Source organism: Clarias gariepinus, chromosome 11 (genome assembly GCF_024256425.1).
Source record: "Clarias gariepinus isolate MV-2021 ecotype Netherlands chromosome 11, CGAR_prim_01v2, whole genome shotgun sequence".
NCBI lineage: Eukaryota > Metazoa > Chordata > Actinopteri > Siluriformes > Clariidae > Clarias > Clarias gariepinus.
In genome coordinates this window covers 3,012,087-3,036,603 of record NC_071110.1, presented here as the reverse complement: position 1 = coordinate 3,036,603, position 24,517 = coordinate 3,012,087, and the positions used below count along the sequence as shown (strand labels likewise).

At 42.8% G+C, this 24,517-nt stretch overlaps 1 protein-coding gene across 4 annotated transcripts; it reads right to left on the bottom strand.

Annotated features, from left to right (window-relative positions):
- Positions 1–7,478: 7,478 nt before the first annotated feature.
- LOC128533569 (major facilitator superfamily domain-containing protein 12-like) lies at positions 7,479–19,978 on the bottom strand. Of its 4 annotated transcripts, XR_008361361.1 has the most exons (12): positions 19,580–19,978; positions 16,282–16,492; positions 15,095–15,221; positions 14,182–14,388; positions 13,578–13,670; positions 13,343–13,435; positions 13,024–13,194; positions 12,256–12,350; positions 11,214–11,344; positions 9,821–9,868; positions 8,933–9,060; positions 7,479–8,362 (listed from the first exon to the last, which is right to left on the bottom strand). XR_008361361.1 is itself a non-coding variant. In XM_053507856.1 (11 exons), the coding sequence occupies exons 1-11, from the start codon at positions 19,836–19,838 to the stop codon at positions 8,984–8,986; spliced, it is 1,512 nt and encodes a 503-aa protein (XP_053363831.1). In that variant the 5' UTR covers positions 19,839–19,978; the 3' UTR covers positions 7,479–8,983. The 4 variants fall into 4 exon arrangements, 3 of the variants coding, with proteins under 3 accessions (XP_053363831.1, XP_053363834.1, XP_053363833.1); XM_053507856.1 differs by having other exon boundaries at positions 7,479–9,060; XM_053507859.1 differs by having other exon boundaries at positions 7,479–9,060; positions 9,852–9,868.
- Positions 19,979–24,517: the final 4,539 nt, after the last annotated feature.

The window sequence follows — 24,517 nt, the reverse complement described above, 5'->3', positions numbered from 1 at the left end:
GCCATTTTTAGCTGTGTAGGCAAGCATCAGTGTTTTGAATTTAATGCGGGCAGCTACAGGAAGCCAGTGCAGGGAGCGGAGGAGTGGAAGAACTTGAGAAGGTTAAAAACGAGTCGTGCTGCTGCATTCTGGATCAGTTGCAGAGGACGAATCGTGGACAGAGGCAGGCCTGCCAGGAGTGAGTTGCAGTAGTCCAGTCTTGAAATAACAAGGGACTAAACAAGCACCTGAGTAGCCTGTGAAAAAAGAAATGGGCGAATTCTGATATTGTAAAGAAGAAATCTACAAGAGCGAGTAAGGTTAGCGATGTGTGGGGAAAATGACAGATGATTGTCCACGGTTACCCCAAGATTGCGGGCGGTGGCTGAAGGAGTGATTTGGTTGTTGTCCAGGGATATCACAAGGTCTTGACATGGGGATGAGTCACAAGGGATAAACAACAGTTCGGTTTTAATGAGATTGAGCAGCCATCCAGGATGAGCTGTCTGCCAGACATGCTGTAATCCGGGTGGAAACCTGAGTGTCAGAGGGAAGAAAGGAGAAAGTAAGTTGGGTGTCATCTGCATAACAATGGTATGAAAATCCATGCGATGATATGACCTTACCAAGAGACCGGGTATAGAGGGAGAACAGAAGAGGACCAAGTACTAAGCCCTGCATGAGCCCTAGAGAGTCTACGTGGGGCAGATGTAGATCCCCTCCATGTTACCTCATATGACCTAACTTTTAGGTAAGAAGCAAACCACTGCCACGCTGTTACACAAACTCCAAGGCTTGTAAGAATAGATAATAGAATCTTGTGGGTGACCGTGTCAAATGTAGCTGACAGGTCCAGGAGGATGAGGACAGATGACAGTTTAGCAAATCTAGCAGCATGGAGCTTCTCAGTGACTGACAGAAGGGCAGTCTCTGTAGAATGTGCCACTTTGAATCGAGATTGGTTGGGATCATTAAGGTTGTTCTGTGAGAGATAAAGAGACATTTGACATCTCAGATCACTATCTTGTCTCAATTCAAGTGTGTCACAATAATAATGTACACACAGCGCCGCGCTACCGTATGAAACGTACATTCACATCAACTACCAAACAGAGTTTTATCAGTAATCTCCCAAAGTTCCCAACTTCGATTAGATCACTGTCTGACCCCACAGAACTCAATCAGGCGACTGAATATTTAGAGTCGACATTTCGCTATACCTTAGATAATGTAGCTCCAGTCAAAAGAAAAATTATTAGAGATAAGAAACTTGCTCCCTGGTTTAACGATCACACGCGCACTTTAAAACAGACCGCTCGAAAATTAGAACGTAAATGGCGTCAAACTAAATTACTAGTATTTCAAATAGCATGGAAGGAGAGCATCCTGAACTATAGAAAAGCTCTTAGTGTAGCTAGAAGAACATATCTCTCCACTCTTATAGAAAATAACAAAAATAATCCTAGATTCTTATTTAATGCTGTAGCCAAATTAACCAGAAATAAGACCACTGCAGAAATCTCCACAACAACATCATGCAATAGTGAGGACTTCATGAACTTTTTTAATAATAAAATTGTAAATATTAGGCATAAAATTGAGGTTTTGAAACCGAACAATGTAATTGATGCAGATGTTAATCTAGCCATGTCAGATCAGAACCTAGAATACTTTACTCCCCTTGAAGAGAATGAACTAATTTCACTCATCTCTTCTTCAAATTCATCAACCTGTATATTAGATCCTGTACCGACACATTTTCTTGCAGATAGTACCAGCAATAATAGAACCCCTGTTGAGAATAATTAATTCTTCACTCAGCATTGGATATGTTCCAAAATCTTTTAAATTAGCAGTTATCAAACCAATAATTAAGAAACCTGACCTCGACCCCTGTCAGCTGTCCAGTTACAGACCAATATCAAACCTCCCCTTTATCTCTAAGATTCTGGAAAAGATAGTAGCGGAGCAGCTATGCTCATATATACATAGAAATGGCATACATGAACTGTATCAGTCAGGATTTAGGCCTCATCACAGTACAGAGACAGCGCTCGTTAAAGTAGTAAATGACATTCTATTGGCCTCTGATCAGGGTTGTGTAACTATGCTTGTATTACTTGACCTCAGTGCAGCTTTTGACACCGTTGATCACGCTATTCTTCTTCACAGATTAGAAAATGTAGTAGGAATTAAGGGTACAGCCCTCTCCTGGCTCAGATCCTATCTGACCCATCGTTATCAGTATGTAGACTTAAATGGTGATTATTCTGCATGTTCTCTAGTGGAGTTTGGCGTTCCGCAGGGTTCAGTTTTAGGTCCACTGCTTTTTTCCCTTTACATGCTTCCTCTGGGCAACATAATCCGTAAGCATGGTATTAGTTTTCATTGTTATGCTGACGATACACAGTTATATGTCTCAGCAAAACCTGATGAGAAAAAATAGCTTACTAAAATTGAGCAATGTGTGCAGGACATAAGAAATTGGATGCTAATTAACTTCCTTCTGCTGAATCCAGATAAGACAGAAGTTCTAGTCATAGGACCGCATACAGCTAGGAGTAAAATTTTAGATCACACCGTAACTTTAGATGGCCTTTCTGTTCCATCAAATGCAACAGTGAAAGACCTTGGTGTGATTATTGATTCCAGCCTTTCATTTGAAGCACATGTAGATAATATTACCAGGATAGCATTCTTTCACCTCAGAAATATTGCCAAGATAAGAAATATATTGTCGCTAAACAACGCAGAAAAACTAGTTCATGCTTTTATCACCTCTAGGTTGGACTATTGTAATGCCTTACTGTCTGGTTGTTCAGCTAGATGCATAAATAAGCTTCAGCTAGTCCAGAATGCAGCAGCGAGAGTCCTCACCAGAACCAGAAGATATGAGCACATCACCCCTATCTTATCTTCACTCCATTGGCTCCCTGTGAAATTTCGCATTGATTTTAAAATACTACTCTTGACATATAAAGCATTAAATGGTCTCGCGCCGCAGTACCTGAGCGAACTGCTAGTGTCTTACGATCTGCCACGCCTACTTCGATCAAAGGATGCAGGCTGCTTGTCAGTACCGCATATTATGAAAACTACAGCTGGGGGCGGAGCTTTTTCTTTTCCAAACCCCAAAGTTATGGAATAGTCTTCCAAATAGTGTTCGGGACTCAGACACAGTCTCAGTGTTTAAGTCCAGGCTAAAAACCTATTTATTTAGCCAAGCATTTTTATAAATACATTTGCCATAGGTAAAGGAGCAGATCTGGGGAACTCATGGACGTAGAGTATTATGGTGAACTGGTATGTTTGGATGCTGTCTTCCTCACTCTCATTGATCACTCAGGTTTGCTGACGGTGAGGTGATTGTTTGCTTTACATGTCAGGAAGCCCTCATGTTTGTGTTTCCTTCTGGCTCCTCCCTTTTAGTTATGCTGTCATAGTTAGTCCTGCCGGAGTCTCTGCTTGCACTCTACAGTTAACATACATTCACATTATACATTGTGTGACTGTGACCATACCTAACTGCCATCTCTCCTCTTCTTCTCTTCCCCCCCCTCTTTCTTTTTCCTCTCTCCTCCTGTCTCCCCCTTTCACTCTTTCTCTCTCTCTCTGTCGAGCTACACATGTCGTTCCTGAGCTGCCAGTGATCCAGACTCCCTCTGCCCTCCGGACCTGTCTGACCCATCCTGGTGCCCCGCTTCTGGCTGAAGATCTCGTCACATGGATGCCCCGTGTGTCTCTCTGGGATGCGTCTGGTGTCTGGGAATGATTCTCTCTACCTAGAAAATGGTTCTGGCCTTGACTGGTGTTGGCAACTGTTTCTCTGGGGACTTGACAGTTCGATAGTTCATGACTGGAACTTCTTACAAGTCTACCTGGGTCTTCAATAACTACCTGGACTCCATATTAACATCAATTAACATCAGCTATTATAGCTGAACTGCCTCCCACCCTACACACTGTATAAATGCAGATCATTTACTGCTTTCTGTTTCACCCAAATGAGGATGGGTTCCCTGTTGAGTCTGGTTCCTCTCAAGGTTTCTTCCTATTACCATCTCAGGGAGTTTTTCCTTGCCACTGTCGCCCTCGGCTTGCTCACCAGGGACAAACTGACCATTTTGATTCATACAAATTCATATTTCATACAAACTTAAATAATTCTTTTGACTGTGTAAAGCTGCTTTGCGGCAATGAAAATTGCTAAAAGCGCTATACAAATAAAATTGAATTGAATTGAATTGAATTTGGTTATAAACAGTTCTTTCAAGATTTTTGGAAATAAAAGTGAAAAGTGATACCTAGCAATAGTTGTTAACTTCTGATGGGTCCAGGCAGGGTTTCTTGAGGATGGGAATAACCCTTGCCTTCTTAAAAGCAGCAGGAACATGACCAGATGATATGGAATGGTTGATGACGGTTGTGGTGAAGGGAAGGAGATCTCGTGAGATGGCCTGGAGCATTGTGAAAGGGATTGGGTCTAATGAACAGGTGGTTGGGTTAGATGACGAGATGATCTGCTGAATCTCATCAGATGACAGGTTGGAGAATTCTGCTAAGGGAGGGAAGGTCAGGTCACCTTGAATAGCACTTGCTATCTAGATTCCTGACTAACTTTGTTGCAGGATATGCTTATTACCACAAGACACACAAGTGTCTGTAGCAGAGACACCTTCAATATATGTAGCTAAGCCCTGCCCACAATTTACTCCTTAAGGAAGCCAGAAACTACTCTTGATCAATTACCTGAGAACAAATTGCTTTAGACCTACTTTAATCACACTGCAATCAACACTACCAAACAGCAAAAACTAGGTACAGTATACAGTAAGAACCAATCGTGTTTCAAAAACAGTACAAAAATTAAAAACCTACATTACCAGTGGAGAAGAATCCAATTTAGAAAACTAAAGCACACTGTGCTTTAGTTTTTAGGTGATGAAACCCTCCTCCTAATCAAGATGTAAGATGCATTACCCAAACTTCCAGATTTCTACAAGCTGGAGCTCACCGTGCCATTGGAGGACAGAATGAAGAAGGCCTTTAAGCGGAAGAAGGAAAAATATCAGGGCCTTGTCGAGGAATGCCACAAAGAAGGGTGGAAAGCTCGGTGCTTACCTGTGGAGGTTCGGTGCAGGGGCTTTCCATCTAGGGAACCTACACAGCACTTGGCATCTTTCACAGGTACAGTAAGACAAGGAGAAGAGCCTTCCAGGAGAACATACTGTAGAGGCTGCAAAGACAGCCTCAAGGTGGATAGGAGATCCGTGGGTTAGTGCTGCTAGAGTACAAGCTGAGGTCCGCTCTGCTGGGTCGCCTGAGTGAGAGTGTGTGATATTGAAAGACCCGAAACACACAAATGGTGTAAAAGTAATCAGAATTAAGCAGATTAGTTTGTGGTTCATTGGGTTTTGTAGTAAAATCACCCAATTCATGGGCACTGGTGCATTTATTTTTCATCCACTTTCTTTACAGTAATATTAGAGTACAGCTGATTTACTCTCCGAGCTTTAGTTTCCTTGCAGTGTTACACCATGCCATAAATACACAGGTCTATAAAATCACCCTATTTGCTTCCCAAAACACTTCGTTTGATCTTAAAACACCATGAACATGAGGCAGAGACAGGAGCGCTGCAAAATACTTCATACTTTCAGGATTTATACTTCTATACTATCTATCTATTTATCTTGTTGGTCTTTTAGCTGCTCCTGTCAAAGGGGTCAGTATAGCTGACCATGCCATCCGCACAACAACTTGGCACAGGTTGTACACCAGATGCTCTTCCTAATGCAGCCCTGCCATTGGATCCAGGCTTGGAACCGGCACTGCGTCCAGTAGCTGGAGTTTGGACACTGGGTGGGAATTAAATCCGGGCTTTCTGCATGTCAGGTGAGAAACCCACCCCTGAGTAACCAACCCCCATCTAAAGTATGTTTTAGGTATATAAAACAGAAAATCTGTTTGGCTGAAACAGCATGCATGGCAGCATGAGGAGCGGCAGCATACTGCTTTACTCCGGTTCAGATCTTGGTGAATCCGGAGTGCAGTCTGAGAACACTGGGAGTGAGCTGAGAATACACTCTCTGTGATAAGCCTCTAGTGTCTGAGTAATCAACGATGACTATAATAAAATTCTTTTTAAAAGCATAGAGTCATTAATTAAAAAAAAAAGAGAGAGAGAGAACAACTTTTTATTGGTGCTTTTTATTTAGTTTACTGTACATAATTAGATACAAAAGAAAATCATTTACAAAAAAAACATTTACATCTAAATAAAGGTAAACAAGTCTCAGGCAGATTCTCGAAAGATCATGTCCCTAATTAAACCTGCGTGTTTATATATTTTACATCAGATATTTCCTTTTATTTATTTAAAATGTCTTCTTAAAGATTAGACCTGCTATCAGATCTGATTAGATAATTACTGCCCTGACTTTCCTTAATCATTAGCTAACTTCACTTTGTAAACTTTGTAAAGCCTTATAAAGTCTAATAATAATCAATTCCCATCATAACAGTGCTATTATAAAGTCACACACATTAGAACGTGAGATCCAAAAACAGTGAAAACCATCAGTGTGTAATTAGTTTGGAAATAAAGTTTTCCACTTTTCTAGTGATCTTAATGAATTCAAAAGAACTAAAATATTTTATAAAGAATTATAAAACATAGTGAATGATTTAATATTTCATAAATGCACAAAGTTAATGATGAGGTTTTAAAGATGCATGTTATTTCAGGAATGATTAAAGCATTGAACAGAGGATGTTATTACAGAAATTACATTCTTTTGATACATTTAATAGTAAAACTTATGGCAAATGATACCCAGGACAAAACAAAAAATAAAATAAAAAAATAAGAATAATAATTAATAAAATCATCATTATAAAAAATACATTAAAAAGTGAATTTGAGTCGACTCAAATTTTGTAGCTCAATAGTATTTAGTTTTTAACGTCACTCTATTTATCCATTTACTTCGTCCATTAAGTCTCTGTATTTGTTTGTTATAATTTATGCTTTTATTTATTTATGTATTTATTTAAAATTCATTTATTTACTTGTTTGGTTATTTATTTTGCTATTTACTTATATATCTGTTTACTTATTTACCCGTTAATATGTGACTCATTTTTAGTTATTTTTACAGGTAATTATAGTTATTTCTATTTGAAATTTAAAATATTTTGTGTTAAAGTGTTTAACTGATGTTTTTAAAAAAAAGCTGTGGTTTTGCCCTGGCTATTTATTTTTGCCCTGAATTCATAAAAATCCTTTTTAAAGCTAAGTAGTTGCAAAATAATAATAATAATAATAATAATAATAATAGCAACAACAAGTAAAAAAAAAAAAAAAAAAAGGTGTGTTTCGGAAAGCTCTAAGTGGCCTCGTGCCATTTCTAATGCTCAGCAATGGAAAAGAGTTGTGCGCAGATACAGTATAAGGCTTCAGGAACAGAAAGTATAACTACTATATAAAGTCAGTAAACCAAACAAATCAACACATGATCCAGCAGTGTCGCTGTTCAACATAAAATACAAAATAAAAATAAAAAAATCCATGTGCAAGTTTTTAACATTTACACAGACTTTCCCTTTGAACAGAAATGTGCGTTATTATGTTATTATTACAAACATTTACATATTGTTAGAGACGCATCACGGCTATACGGTGATAAACTGCACCAAGAACCAGGGACAGCCTTTCCCTTCGCTTCCTGTGTAGGGAGACTCCTCGGAAACTCAACATCAGGAAGTGCTCCTAGCTACGAATTAAACAAAAGTGATAGACCAGCTTACATGTACAGTACTGTGCAAAAGTCTTGCCCCCCCCATCCCTAATTTTTTAAATATTGGGCTTCCAAAGAGACAGACTTTCTTGTATTGTTTTAGTCTTACAAAGACACTTTATTTACATGCAGCCAATAAAAAAAAAACAAAAAAAAAAAAACACACATGATGGAACACTATTAGTCATGGACTGGCCAACCCTCGTTATTCCTGAAGACTACTTTATGGAATTATGACAGAGCTTGACTAGGAGAATAATCATAAATATTGAAATATTGATTTTAAAGCTCCTTAGAAATAGACAGACTCTCTGTGTTATACAGTGTACTGTATTTACATGCATGTTTGCGCATGATGCAATAAATCACTCTACCTGTTCTCTGTAGCCATTTTCCCAGCGGAATAGAAATAAAACTTTCAATACTCAACATTTACGGCATGAACCTTATCATACAGTCTGTCTGAGCAGCTGAGGGTTAAGGGCCTTGCTCGAGGGTCTAACATGGTGACTTGATGCTGCTGGGGTTTGAACCCGGGGCCGTCTGATCAGTAGTCCAACACCTTAACCACTGAGCCGCCCCTACTATAGATATACACACAGATGATCAGGACGTGTTGGTCTTTAGTGTTGCACATGCAGGAAGCTGATTAACCAGGAAACTCTCTCTCTAGTTTCTAAAGACACTGAGCCTTGTTTAACAAATGTGCTGTTATTTAAAATCCAGTTAGTCCAAGAAAAAAAAAAAAAAAAAAACATTTGCATCCCAAATTATATAAAAATATCGAAACACTAAACGTAACTGCGTTTGATCGCCTTCAGCCCTTAGTCCTTTATCCTTGAGTTTAAGTGACGTGGTAGAATCCAGTTTAATAGGCAATTTGTAAAACCATGAAAGCACATACGACTAATGGGATAAAAGTAATGGCGCCCTATAACAGGAGAAGGGGTTAGTGTGTCTGGTCCCTTTGTAAAATCAATAGTGTCTGAATTCCCTTAAAATTTATCATTTTCCCTTTCTGTCACTCACTCTCTATTGCTCTTTCTCTCTATTGCTCTCTCTCTCTCTCTCTCACACACACACACACACACACACACACAATCATATTTATCCATAAACAACCAGATAAATATGAATATAATGCTTGGGCTCACTGGAACGCCTCAGAGGTCAGTTCAGGGTTCAGTCGTGCGTTTCAGGACCGTTCAGTTGATGAGTGCCGGCTCGCTGCTGGTTTCTGAATCTTCTCTGTCTGGCATCAGACCAGGCATCACCCTGAGACCTGAGCAAACACACACACACACGCTAAGTCAGAACTCTCATTCACTTTTATTCACACACATGCAGTCAACACTGATTCATTATACGACGATGGATTCTGATTGGTGTTAATTAATTTTCTAAAAACAGCAGTTTTGAGGGAAAAAAAAACTAAACAGGAAATCTTCAAGATATACAAGAGTATATCCTTTTATCTTAGGATAAAAAAAAGAACAATAAAACGTTTGATTGTTAAGATGGCCACTTTTAGTTAGACATTTATGGAAGGAGTCTCCAGTGTCAGCCCTCTGTAAAGGTCATAGAGCTTCAGGACAGAGGAACGTGAGGGTACGACGGTTAACAGCTGCTCTAATGTAAATGATGTCATGAACCAACTTGTGGAACATTAAAAATGGGTGAAAAAAGCATGCGGTCATGTTCTTTAATAAATAAAACCAGCTATTTTTGCTAAATTGATGCAGAATGAGAAATTAAGCATCTCACGGCGTGAATATTAATCAACATCAGGGTGATAACGGTACATCTTACATACAGTACACGGATGCAGATTATAATACTGTTATGTGAAGAGAATCAGATAGTTAATCCAACATATTTAACATTCAGGAGATCATCAAGAGACCAAGAAGCATCACATCTTTCCTGTAGATCAGATCCGTGCACAGTGCTGTGTGATTTCTGATTGCTTTTCATTCGAGTCTGTGTCATTTCAGGAAAACTGTGCGGCCAAAAAACAAGAAGACGGTCAATAACGCTCTCACCAGCAGGGGGCGTGTTAGTTGGCCCGCTTACCTGCTGCTCCACAGACACTGAAATACACAACACACACACGTGCATAACTGGACTCTGAAAATACTTTAGACCACAAATGAAAACTGAAAAGTCGTTTTATTTAAAGATAGATTTTTGTTGTTGTATTAGATTGACTAGTGTATTCATGGACACATTTCACCACACTTTTTCACCCTGCCTTTCTTCAACAGTGAGAAAAACCACACATTATTTAGGTCACTTGACTTCCTGGATGACTTCTGCGTGGCCCAAATCACTTGGGCGGTTGAACACGGTGCACCAGATTCAGCGGAAAAGCGGCACCATTTTTTTCCCCCCCGAAATTTTTTCTTTAATTTAGTCAATTTCTCCCGGTCACTAGGGGGCTCCCACATTAAGGCTACTACTAGTGATGCGCGGGTCGGGTATTTTTCCAACCCGCGGGTCTCGCTTTTATGAAATTATTTGGCCCGCCCCAGCCTGCCCCCAACCACTGTATCTATCTTTACAAACCCGCCCCGCCCCGCCCCCCACCCACGACCATTAAATAGACATACTAGGCATTGTAATTCAAATGAAAACAGCCTTTATTTCAGCCTGAAAGTGCTTGGAAACATCGCCCTGTAAACTGGCAACAACATATGATTATGAATATGAACGATAAATCAGGTCATATTAATAAGATAATGATACACATTTTAAACATTTACTAAGCAGTGTTTGTAATCTAGGCTAAACAATTTTTATGTTAGATTTGTATAGGGCAGGCCTACAGTACAGTTTACAGCCTACGCTAAATAACCACTGACGTTCGCTGTGCAAAAAAAAAAAAAAGTTAAAACAATAGATTTAGGAGCCTGACCATTTTTTTTGCGACCCGCGCATCACTTGCTGCTACCACTTCGTCGGGAGGGCCGAAGACCATCACGTGTTTCCTCTGAACCACGTGACGCCAGCCAACCGCATTTTTTCGAACTCACGCACAGTTGGGGGCGGAGTAACACGTGAAGGACAGCGCTATCCATTTCTTCCGCTTGCGCATGCTCACGGGCGCCTCTGATTGATGTGATTGATGTAAAGTAAGAGGTTACAGCATCATCCGGGAATCGAACTTGCGATCTCCAGATTACAGGCCGAGCACTTTACCACCTGACACCCTGGAAGCCCCGCCTCCTTCCCCACACATCCCATCAGCACTAATCAGTGACTCTGTTGCGCAATACAGGAAGCAGGAAGGACAAAAATTTATCGATAGTGTCAGAAGATTTCTAACAGTGACTAAAGAAAATTAACTCCGACATCGTGGCTCAGTTCGTTTGTCACTATGATGAAGGACAAAAAAACCCTAAAAAACAAAGATGAAGGAGATGAAGGAGGACTTACGGCGCTTGATCCTGATTGGCCAGATGAGAATGCTGCAGAGACTGAGAGCTGCGACGACCGCGACTCCGCCCGTAACGATCACCATGACGTAGTGATAATACCACACACACGCTGGACAACACGTCTGAGTACTACAGAGGAACACACACACACACACACACACACACACAGAATACAAAGGTTTTAAAATTCCTGCTTTTTATAACTTAATTATTAAAGATGTGAATCATCAGTGAAGAGGAAACACCCGGCACCTCTGTGCCAATTCCATTTATATTGCGACTCTGCAAGTATCACGATTTGATAAATATTAAATAAATATAAATATATATACCTTGGCTTTATTCACAGCCTGGATTAAACACGAGTAAATAAATATCTCTCATTTCGTATAACGTTAGCAGCATTTAAACACTACAAACTAACTTCAAATACAATAGTTTAACATTTAACGTCAAATAATTTTTTTTATGCAAAATTTTAACTAATCAGCGCGTATCTTTCATCCACCATGATCATTATTTCTAAACAAACTTATTGCAAATATAATTCACTTTGATCACATGGGATGAAAATGTGTGGATAGTTCAGAGTGCGCCACCTGTAGGACTATAAAGAAGTGGCGACGGTATACCGCCTCAAACGACTGTGAGCATGCAGGCGTAAACGACTTCTAACGCGGCCATGTGCTGCTTCTAACGGCCGCGATTTTTGACTAATTAGCATTTATGTTAAATACACATCGTGATTCTTTTGTGTGGATTCATGTCCCTCCACACTGACCGCAAAAGAGGTTTTTTTTAAAAGGAATTTTTAATTTATATGCAATACATTTTTATTTAAGGTGGTGAAATGTTGCTGTTCAACTTTATTTTATTTGCATGGTTTAAAGTTTTCAAATAAAAATAAATGAAACAATACTGAATCGGGATTCGTACAGAATCACAATATGAATTCGAATGGGCGCCTGGGGATCATGATATCATTACATGTGGTGCTCCCGGGACATTCCTATTGCTAGTAGTGGACGAAGCTGACTTACTGGCACGGGTGCAGAGTCTGGATGATTATGACTCCAACACCGTTTGCGACTTTGTCCGTGAAGCTCATGGCTCCGTAAACAAACGCTCCGCTTTGCTGTGAGGACGAACATACAAGAAAATAAAGATACAACATATAAACATTCATAAAAAAATAAATCCAGACAGGTTCCCGAGCCTCGTCCTGAAGAACCGTCTGTCCTGCTTGATTTAAACTTTTCTCTGATTAGCAGCGAAGGAAGTGTCTCTTTAAATCAGACACTGAAATGTGAAGGACGTGGGAGTCTCCAGGACCAGGGACAGAGATATCTGGATTACAAGAATGAATGTAAATTTTACAATTAAGGAACTAATTAAGGAACTGAGCTGTCGAATAAACAGGCATATGTATTAAAAATAATAATAATAATAATTATTATTATTATAATAATACAAGGAATACCAGATGTCTTCATACAAGACCTTTTAGCGTAATGCCGTCCAAATGTTTCCATTAGGAATGTTAATGATTAACCGTTAGTCAATTATACACTGTTAATAATTAACCCAATTAAGAATCCATGTTAATTAATAAACTTTAGTTCCTTTTACATATCAATTAACTTGTTGACCACAAGAGGGTGCATTTGCTACTAAACGTACAGTATTTGTACAGACACAGAGGCCGTGTTCACATTAACACCCTCGAATCTGTAAATCTGTAAAGACGCGTAAATCTGATGCTTTTCACAGCGGATCCGATTCGCTCTCGCCTGTGGATCGATACGTACGGTCTGATCGGCGATGAGATCGGCGGTCATGGACAGAGACATGACGAGGATGGTGGCTGACCCCGCCCCCAGCAGCACCGCAGCTCCATACACACCGTCCCCCATGTGTGTGTCCATCAGAGCCCAGTAAGAGAAGACCATAATCAGGACCAGACCCACAAAATACACCATCTACACACACACACACACACACACACCACATCTTATGTAAGGAATAAAGCACTTTAGTCATGCCGTTATAGTAAAACAATAAACAGCAGCATGGTGTCAGGAGTTCCTATTATATTTATAAGTTTCACAGTCAGATTTATAAACTCACACTTTTGCCGATCAGTTTGTTGAAGGGCTTCATGATCAGTGAGGAGACGAATCCACTCAGGTACATCACCAACGGGATGGTGGCAATGTACTTCTGCACTCAGGGAGAGGGGGAACACACACACACACACACACACACACACACATGACTAAGCTTCATCAATAATACAGATACACAGAGATCTCTGTGTGTGTGTGTGTGTGTGTGTGTGTGTGTGTGGGTGGGTGTGTGTTACCTTCGGCAGCAGCAGTGTGTTAGTGAGGTACATGGAGATGTAGGTCTGAGACAGGTTCACTATCAGCCTCGTGCACATGTAAAGAACTGCGACCTGAAACAAACAAAACAACCTGTTTATCTCTCACACACACAAACAATTTCAAGAGTAACACATCACACGTCATGAAAGGGCAAAGTTACTTTATTCCCTTTTTTTTGTCTTTCTCTCCCATCTTCCCATCTTTGTGTCTCCCTTTCTCTTTGTGTCTCCCTCTCTCAGTCTTTCTTTCACATCTCCCTCTCTATGTGTCTTTCTCTCTTTGTGTCTCCCTCTCTTAATCTTTTCTCCCCATTTTTATGTATAAACAGAGAGCGAGTGATGTGATGTCCACCTGCTGTAACTCCATCACACCTGACTGCAGTGTAAAGGTCACATGACCGCCTCCACACAGGGAGTCACGAGGTGTAATAACAGACGAGAGTGTACAAGGTCCTGCACTAAACCCCCCCTCACTCAGCACCTGACTGTGTCGTAAAGGTCTGATCCAGCAGGCTGCTGACCGGCTGATCGTCTCGTGAGAGGTCTGATGAAGCCGAGTACCGATTGGCCGAGGGTTCGGTACCTGGTAGAAGGACGGCTCTTTGAGCCAGTGTTTCCACTGCAGAGCCACGGACGGAGAGTCGAGTGTGGATCGGGTGAGGAGGGGCGTCCGCTCTCCGTCTCCTTCTTCCTCCTTGTCCTCATCCTCGCCACGCCTCGTCTCTCGCGTCCCCAGGTGGAAGAGCAGAGAGAAAAACATGCCGATCGCCCAGACGATCAGACTCAGGTTCTTAAAAAATCCAAATAAAAAACATTCATGAGAAAAAAACAAACAAAAAAAAACAAACAACAAACAGAAAAAAAAAACTGTGATGGAAATAAAGGATAAAAATGTAATGTTGCATTTTATAGATGTGAAACTAGACAATGTATTCTAAAAATATAATATATTAACAAAAACATTCAGTTTTTTATTTTAGTAAAAGACTCAAGAAAACGATTGCGACTTTGACTTTAATGAGCATAAAAAGTATTTTTTTTAACTATTTAAATATTATATACCATTATTTTCATATATTTGCATAAAAGTAAAAAAAAAAAAAAAATCTTTAATTTGCCACCATCCTCCTGCGTCTGGTTATCGTCGTCTTTCCGAAATTAAATTTGACTAAACTTTAAGAATTTAGACGACTGAGAATCACGACTCTGAACACGTGCAGTAAACCAACACTATGTTAAATAAGTCTGTGGAGAAGCACGGCGTGTAATAAGTGACCTTTAACAGGAGATACAGAAACACTGTAAGAGAAACGGGGAAAGTAAAAAAAAAAAAACAATAAAAGGAGAAGTAAGAGTGCTGCTTTTAAAAGTGAACAGAAAAGGGACAAGACACGAACTCGAAATATGGAACAGGAAACTGCAGGGTTTGATGGCGAGTGCCAAGTCATGTGTGTTTATGTGTGTGTGTGTGTGTGTGTGTGTGGGTTTACACTCACTCTGAAGATGGGGATGTCGACGGGACCGAGGTTGTCGGTCAGAGACGGATCTTCATTAGACTGGAAGTGGAAAAGCAGCCACGCCACGGCGTACACGGTGATGTTGGCGATCACGGTGAAAGCATACCTGTGGGATCAGAGACAGAGAGACATTGAGGGGTACATTCCTAAAGAAAAACAACAAGGATTATCTAAACTAACGAATAAAACCAGTCCGAACCGAGTCCTCTAAACACACAGACAGACAGACGGTTCATACAGACAGATGTAAAGGGAGAGTAAAAAAAAAAAAATGGACAGAACCTAAGACACTGATACATATATGTGTGTCTGTCCATGAGAATGAGACAGATCTGTAAGATAAAGAGACCGAGAGTTGACAGGAGACGCACAGAAAGATAAGAGGAGACAGGCTGAAACACAAAGACAGACAGACAAAGTCAGAAAGACAGATGGACAGGAGGTTGGAGAGACAAAAAAAAAAAAAGAGACGAGATAGAAATATGCAGACAGTCGGAGAGAGATCGAGAGAGATACAAATGTATAGACACTAAGAGATTGACGAAGAGTGTGACTGACATACAGACAGACAGTGTGAGAGACAAACAGACAGACAGGCTGACAAAGCGTGTAATAGGGACAGACAGACAGACAGACAGACAGACAGATTGATGGATGAGACATAGAGACAGACAGGGAGACTGACAGAGTGTGATAGAGAAAGACGGACAATAAGAGAGACAGAGACAAAAGAAAAAAGAAAAAACTGACAGCAGGAGATAAAGACACAGACAGATGGGAAAAGGGACACAGTGGGACAGGCAGAAGAGTCACACACTTTGTGTTTGGAGTGGATAAGAGTTGAACAGGTTGGACGTTTGGACTCAGTGTGTAATTCCTGCTCAGTGACCAAAAATCTAAAGGAATCAACAAACATGTTAAAAAATCATCAATAGAGGAAGTCGATAAAAACAAGCCACGGAGTGACTGCACCATTACGCAAGTGCAACCAAGCAGTTCTAAAAAAACCTTCCTTCTTTTTTCAATTCTATATATATGTGTGTTTGTGTGTGTGGCACTAAAAGCAGACACGTGGTGTGAGCCGGGGTTTCACTTCAGCAGCCAGCTGTGCTCAGGGTGTGTACCGTATACAAGGACGTAGCCGCGTATGCCGAGTCTGAGCGTACCTGTACGCGGTGAGCTCCACCTTGGCCGACTCGGTCGTCACCAGCTCAGGAATGAGGGACAGGTGGGAGATCTGGGTCGCGGCCCAGCCGAACTGGAAGATGATGATGAAGGGGATGAAGTAGATGAGACTCGCCCACTGAGGAGTGTACTCGCTACAGCCCATGCACTGATTAAAGATGAAGGGGAAAGAGATCACGACGCTGAACGTCCCTGAAAGGAAAAAAGAAGATTTAACAATATTTAGATTTCTGATTGGTCAGAAGCTGTTAATTAATCGGCTCTATCTTCTCCTTTCCACTGAGGGTTTATCTTTGTTTCAGACAGACATGCACGTGGGATTCAACCTGAAATAATAATAACAATAACAATAACAATAATAACAACGATAATTGTATTAAATAATATCAGTTATTACATTGAATCTGATCAGCTTTTGATTTTTAACTTTTGATTATTTCTACAAACTCTTAAACCATCAACAACAAGTTAGTTGTTTCTGTAGTAACGCTCCACTAATAATTACACAAGGTTGATATGCTGAAGTTTCCTGTACAGTGCTGTTTAATAAACATTTATGAAGGTCCCCCGTGTGAGATGGAAAAACTGAGACATAACATTTTTTGTCATTTTCAAAATCCTTTGGTGCGACCTAAAACAATTCGACTCTTCTTCTTGGCACCCCGCTAAAGCGACCCGGAAGGAGGCGGGGCCCCCTACAGGGACTCGGAGAGAGAGAGGAGGGGCCCCCTACAGGGACTCGGAGAGAGAGAGGCGGGGCCCCCTACAGGGACTCGGAGAGAGAGAGGCGGGGCCCCCTACAGGGACTCGGAGAGAGAGAGAGGCGGGGCCCCCTACAGGGACTCGGGGAGAGAGAGGCGGGGCCCCCTACAGGGACTCGGAGAGAGAGAGGCGGGGCCCCCTACAGGGACTCGGAGAGAGAGAGGCGGGGCCCCCTACAGGGACTCGGAGAGAGAGAGGCGGGGCCCCCTACAGGGACTCGGAGAGAGAGAGGCGGGGCCCCCTACAGGGACTCGGAGAGAGAGAGGCGGGGCCCCTACAGGGACTCGGAGAAAGAGGCGGGGCCTCTACAGGGACTCGGGGAGAGAGAGACGGGCCCCCTACAGGGACTCGGGGAGAGAGAGACGGGCCCCCTACAGGGACTCGGGGAGAGAGAGACGGGCCCCCTACAGGGACTCGGGGAGAGAGAGACGGGCCCCCTACAGGGACTCGGGGAGAGAGAGACGGGCCCCCTACAGGGACTCGGGGAGAGAGAGGCGGGCCCCCTACAGGGACTCGGGGAGAAAGAGGCGGGCCCCCTACAGGGACTCGGGGAGAAAGAGGCGGGGCCTCTACAGGGACTCGGAGAAAGAGGCGGGGCCTCTACAGGGACTCGGAGAAAGAGGCGGGGCCCCTACAGGGACTCGGAGAAAGAGGTGGGGCCCCTACAGGGACTCGGAGAAAGAGGCGGGGCCTCTACAGGGACTCGGAGAGAGAGGCGGGGCCCCCACAGGGACTCGGGGAGAGAGGCGGGGCCCCCACAGGGACTCGGGGAGAGAGAGGCGGGGCCCCTACAGGGACTCGGGGAGAGAGAGGCGGGGCCCCTACAGGGACTCGGAGAGAGAGGCGGGGCCCCCTACAGGGACTCGGAGAGAGAGAGGCGGGGCCCCCTACAGGGACTCGGAGAGAGAGAGGCGGGGCCCCCTACAGGGACTCGGAGAGAGAGAGGCGGGGCCCCTACAGGGACTCGGAGAAAGAGGCGGGGCCTCTACAGGGACTCGGGGAGAGAGAGACGGGCCCCCTACAGGGACTCGGGGAGAGAGAGACGGGCCCCCTACAGGGACTCGGGGAGAGAGAGACGGGCCCCCTACAGGGACTCGGGGAGAGAGAGACGGGCCCCCTACAGGGACTCGGGGAGAGAGAGACGGGCCCCCTACAGGGACTCGGGGAGAGAGAGACGGGCCCCCTACAGGGACTCGGGGAGAGAGAGACGGGCCCCCTACAGGGACTCGGGGAGAAAGAGGCGGGCCCCCTACAGGGACTCGGGGAGAAAGAGGCGGGGCCTCTACAGGGACTCGGGGAGAAAGAGGCGGGGCCTCTACAGGGACTCGGAGAAAGAGGCGGGGCCTCTACAGGGACTCGGAGAAAGAGGCGGGGCCCCTACAGGGACTCGGAGAAAGAGGCGGGGCCCCTACAGGGACTCGGAGAAAGAGGCGGGGCCCCTACAGGGACTCGGAGAAAGAGGCGGGGCCTCTACAGGGACTCGGAGAAAGAGGCGGGGCCCCTACAGGGACTCGGAGAAAGAGGCGGGGCCCCTACAGGGACTCGGAGAAAGAGGCGGGGCCTCTACAGGGACTCGGAGAGAGAGGCGGGGCCCCCACAGGGACTCGGGGAGAGAGAGGCGGGGCCCCTACAGGGACTCGGGGAGAGAGAGGCGGGGCCCCTACAGGGACTCGGAGAGAGAGGCGGGGCCCCTACAGGGACTCGGGGAGAGAGAGACGGGCCCCCTACAGGGACTCGGGGAGAGAGAGACGGGCCCCCTACAGGGACTCGGGGAGAGAGAGACGGGCCCCCTACAGGGACTCGGGGAGAGAGAGACGGGCCCCCTACAGGGACTCGGGGAGAGAGAGACGGGCCCCCTACAGGGACTCGGGGAGAAAGAGGCGGGCCCCCTACAGGGACTCGGGGAGAAAGAGGCGGGCCCCCTACAGGGACTCGGGGAGAAAGAGGCGGGGCCTCTACAGGGACTCGGAGAAAGAGGCGGGGCCTCTACAGGGACTCGGAGAAAGAGGCGGGGCCCCTACAGGGACTCGGAGAAAGAGGTGGGGCCCCTACAGGGACTCGGAGAAAGAGGCGGGGCCTCTACAGGGACTCGGAGAAAGAGGCGGGGCCTCTACAGGGACTCGGAGAGAGAGGCGGGGCCCCCACAGGGACTCGGAGAGAGAGGCGGGGCCCCCACAGGGACTCGGGGAGAGAGAGGCGGGGCCCCTACAGGGACTCGGGGAGAGAGAGGCGGGGCCCCTACAGGGACTCGGAGAGAGAGGCGGGGCCCCTACAGGGACTCGGGGAGAGAGAGGCGGGGCCCCTACAGGGACTCGGGGAGACGGGGCCCCTACATAAGTCGATTCCTCTGAATCACTGAACAGAGTCAGACTCTCACATTAATGTGTTTTGGCTTTTTGCCTAAAACTACTTCTGTTTCAGAATCCACCCCTCGTTTCACTTTTAATCGCGTCACCTACAGGAAAGCACCTAAACTCCCAAGGAAAAGAAAAGAAAAGAAAAAAGACAAACCCTTACCTATTAAATGCCAGGTTTTCCTCTTGCCGTAATTCCAGCATCCTGCGGTTCTGTCCGATTCATACCCGATCAGAGGAGTGCACACTCCATCCGCTACCTGCCCCACTAACAGTAAGACTCCTGCGTAGGAGTTCTGGAAGCCCAGGACGGAGTGATAGTACACCAGGAGGTAGGTGAACCACATGGAGGCGCACAGATCGTTTAGGAAATGTCCGACTGCATAACTCAGCCTGTGGGGCAGACTCAGCGTCTCAGCCATGACACACAGCCGGGCGGAGCGCCTCACACTGCCGAAATATATCAACTAACGCGCAGGCAGTTTCACTTCATATCCTCTTTAACATCTCCCTCATTTATCTCTCTCTCTGTGTGTGTGTGTGTGTGTGTCTCTCTCTCTCTCTGTGTGTGTGTCTCTCTCTCTCTCTCTCTGTGTGTGTGTGTGTGTGTGTGTGTCTCTCTCTCTCTCTCTGTGTGTGTGTGTGTGTCTCTCTCTCTCTCTCTCTCTCTCTCTGTGTGTGTGTGTCTCTCTCTCTCTCTCTGTGTGTGTGTGTGTGTGTGTGTCTCTCTCTCTCTCTCTCTGTGTGTCTCTGTTTCTCCGCCCGGTTTCTGTTTAAGTCACAGTCTGGGAAAAGTCAGCTGACTGACTCAGTGGGAGGGGCGTGAACACAACATCGTTATTTTGCAATAATAAATAATCTCGTTAATTTTTTATCACACATCGTATTAAAAAATTTGGAACATTATACATCTTTTTATAAACAAACTTCGAGATGTAATTTAATCGTAAAGATGAAACATCGACCACACTTCCGGGTTTCCAGGTTGTGCTCGCATCCTAAATACAGAACCGCGGCTTTCAGCTAGTGCACTATATTCTTCTATGAAAGAGCGGTTGTCTCTGACCCTACGTAGTGCACTTAAGTAGGGAGCTGTTAGGAATTCGAATGTGGCACAGCCTGCACGTGATGCGTAATGGTAGTGTTTGATATTTTATCCTAAGTGAATTAAATTTTTAAAGTAATAACACCTGACATTTGTTATGTCAGAATGTACATATGTTAAATATCCAGAGCAGTAAGTTTATAAGAAATAAGAAATATGTTAAAATTTGCTAAAATTATTAGGTGACGTAAGAGCACGTGAGACAAGGGGCGGAGATTTGCTAAGGTGACGAAAGAGCACGTGAGGGGGGCTTTTTTTTTTTTTTTTATAAAAAGCTTCTTGATCTTGAATTAAGATAGAATTACATTAAACATTTTACGATATTTAAATTCAACTTGTTTATATTATAAATAAAATATTTATTTTTTATTTAAAAAAAATTGTTTAAATATAAAATATTGTACTTTATATTAAAGTTAATAACATTTAAGGTGTCTATGCCTGTCTAATAGATTACTCTTAGTGTAGCAGCATCTTAAATAAAATACTTCATTAAAGTCCACATGTTTATTACATGTTTATTTCCTAACATGCTTAACGCACTCAGCTAAGTTTGTAATCGCTCAATAAGCCGAAGCCCAGGTATCTCCCCAGCGCACATAGTTTTGCATTATCATGCACGAGCCACACATCTGACTTCTGTGAAGAGGTTAATGATTGAAGGATCACAAGGTCTAAGTGGGTCTAACTCTCTTCCAGCTGTCACACAGGTCTGAGTGCTAAATCTTAATCGGTTTTGTGATTAGATCAAAGTATTTGCCGACATTTTACAAGCACTTTATCACAGAGATAATTAAAATAGGATGCCTAATGCAGAACTGTATTCTTCTATAGAAATAATGAAAGTAAATAAACACCTGATCAAAGGTGTTAACCTTCATGAAAAAAATCTAAATAAATAAACACTCTCACTCATCGCCTATGCCACTTTCAGCCTAACCCACATGTCTTTGGATTGTGAAAGGAACCCTGAGTACTTGGAGGAAACCCACAGAGCACAGGAAGAACATGCAAACTCCATGCTCTGGCCAGGAATCGAACCCGGACCCTGGAGGTGCAAGGCGACAGTGCCAACCACTACACTAAATAAATACAGTACTGTACAAAAAAACCTTATAAACCCCAGGAAACAAGTCAGTATTTAGTGTGATGACATTTTGTGGAGCTTTTAGTCTCAGGCACTTAGTTTTACTGAGGACTTCTTTTTGGCATGCAAAACCCAGCAGCTTCCATTTTGTTTTTTGTCGAATAAGTGAAAGATTATGTACTGTACTGTAATGTAATGTACTGCTTTCTTTTCTGGTGTACAAACATATTTCTATAACTTTTGATTTTGCACAGTACTGGTCTTTATATTTCTACAATAATTCAAATGAAATGTGTGGATTAAGATTGTGGTTTTGGCTTTCTCTTCACATACAGCTGCATGGTGACCCAACCAAAGTGACAGAAATTAAACACCAGAATCCATTAGTCCATCCATCCATTTATCTTTTCATCCAACCACACAGGTGCTGAAACAATTCAGCTAGACGAAGATCCAAACAACCCAACTGATTTTAATGTATCTCTCTATCCATCCATTATTTCTATTAAACCAATCATTTATTAATGAATATAGAATTTATCTATAAAATAATTCCATCCATCCAGATGTTTTATGAATCTATTAACTCCATCCACCCATTTATCATTTAACCTGTTTGTCAGTTTAACCAGCATTCATTTAATTCTTCCATCCAATCATTTATCTACTCATTTAATACAAACATCTATGACATGAATCTATTCCATATAAAAGCCTTTATATTTGTTCATCCATTATCCAATCAATACATTCCATACATCTATCCATCCATCCACCATGTAATCTCTTTATTTAACCAATAATCCAACCATCTTTGCCTCCAACAATGTATTAGTTCATTTAATCAATCCATTCATTACATAAATCTACAGTTGCAAGAACTTTTAAGAAGAAGTACGTGATCAGATCTTCATCTAAGCCAATAATATTGACAAATATATATATATCTTTCATGTCTTTTTTGAGAACAACCATAAAAATCTCATAGTGCTAGTGGAAAAAGTATGCAAGTTCTTGTGTTAATGACTTCAGAAAAGCTAATTGGCGTCAGGTGTTCGACAAATAGAGACACTTTCGGACACTTTCGGACACTGGGGCACTTTCGGACACTTTCGGACACTTTCGGACACTGGGGCACCCAGTCAAAATGACCTGAAGAGCAGAACAAAGACTCATCAATAAGGTAAAGAAACAACCCTGTGTGACCGCCAAAGAATTCATTGGACCTGTATCATTTGTGTTCATGAGTCTACAGTACGTAAAACATTCAACATACAGTGTGTCATGTCAGGGCACCACAAAGGAAGTCGCTGCTTACTATAAATAACATTGCTGCCTGCCTGAAGATTGTGAAAGATCACACTGGCACTCCACACTAGTATTGGCGAACATGCAGCACTAAATCTGGCATGACAAGGGCACTGCATATCATCATGAAAACATCATCCAAACGGTGAAGTATGGTGGAGGGAACATCTGGCCAGCTGGCAGTCATTGAGGGGAAGATGAATTCCCAGGCGTATCAAAAAAATTCTTTGAGTTAATGTGAGAATATCTCTACGTCAGCTAAACCATGTAGAAGTTGGGTGATGCAAAAGGACAATGACCCAAAACACCGGAGCAAGTCCACAGCAGAATGACTTCAGACAGAAGGAGCTCAGACCTCAACCCAAGAGGAACGCTATGGACTTGAAAAGAGTCACACACATGAGACGTCCAAAGATTATAACAGAGCTAAAGCAGTTCTGCCAGGAAGAATGGGATAAAATCCCCCCTGATCGATGTGATTCACAGCTACAGAAAGCACCTGGTTGAGGTTATTGCTGCCAAGGGGGCGGGGCCAACCAGTTATGTATTCCAAGGTTCCACTATTCAATTCAATTCAACTTTTTTTGTATTGCGCTTTTAACAATTGTCATTGTTGCAAAGCAGCTTTACACAAAACAATTTGGTATGTTGACTGAGTGTGTTCAATGAAAACATGAAAGATCTGATTTCTGATCTGATTTAATCTATTTATCTACACAACTTCTGTTATATTGAACGTTCACCTGCACAACACACATGATGTTATTTCAATCTGTTATCACCCAAATGAGGATGGGTTCCCTGTTGAGTCTGGTTCCTCTCAAGGTTTCTTCCTATTACCATCTCAGGGAGTTTTTCCTTGCCACTGTCGCCGTCACCCTTGGCTTGCTCATCAGAGACATTTCATTCATCATTCATTCATTTCATTATTATCTAGACACATTTTTCTTACACATACACACTTCCAAATATTTTCTTTTCTTTTCTTTTCTGGAAAAAAAAAAAAAATCTTTAATTTTTTTTGTGAAGCTGCTTTGAGACAATGACCATTGTTAAAAGCGCTATATAAATAAAATTGAATTGAATTGAATATTTATCTATCCTGCCTATTGAGTTATTCTGACCATCTATCCACTCCATATATCCATTCACCTGTCCACCAACCAATGTATTCAAGCATCCATCTACACATTCCATGTATCTGTCCATCTCAGCTTCTAATAATTCCAGCCATCCATCCATCCATCCAGCAATCCAATTAAATATACAACTAATCATCTATTTCTTGGATCATTTAATTAATCTCTAATATCATTTCATTTAATCAAGTCATCAATCCATCTCATTAATCTTTTTCATTCAACAACTCAGCCAGCAATCCAACAAAACTCACATTTTACCATCTGTTCATTCAATCCATCTAATAATTCTGTTCATTAGTTCCATCAGTCCGTCTATTCAGGCTAAAACTTGGCAACAGTACGATCTAAATAGATATCAGTGACGTCTAATGACTTATGAAGTCACTCATTTTAGAGACTCCAGAGGTATACATTTTAAACAGTTTGAAAAACTACAATGATAAAAACAGTGAATAATCT

Coding starts and splice junctions, on each gene's coding strand:
- LOC128533569 (XM_053507856.1), bottom strand. CDS start 19,838: ATGGCTGAGACGCTGAGTCTGCCCCACAGGCTGAGTTATGCAGTCGGA. Junction 13,436..13,577: donor ACACACTGCTGCTGCCGAAG/GTAACACACACC, acceptor CCCTGAGTGCAG/AAGTACATTGCCACCATCCC. Junction 9,061..9,820: donor AACTAACACGCCCCCTGCTG/GTGAGAGCGTTA, acceptor GTGTTTGCTCAG/GTCTCAGGGTGATGCCTGGT.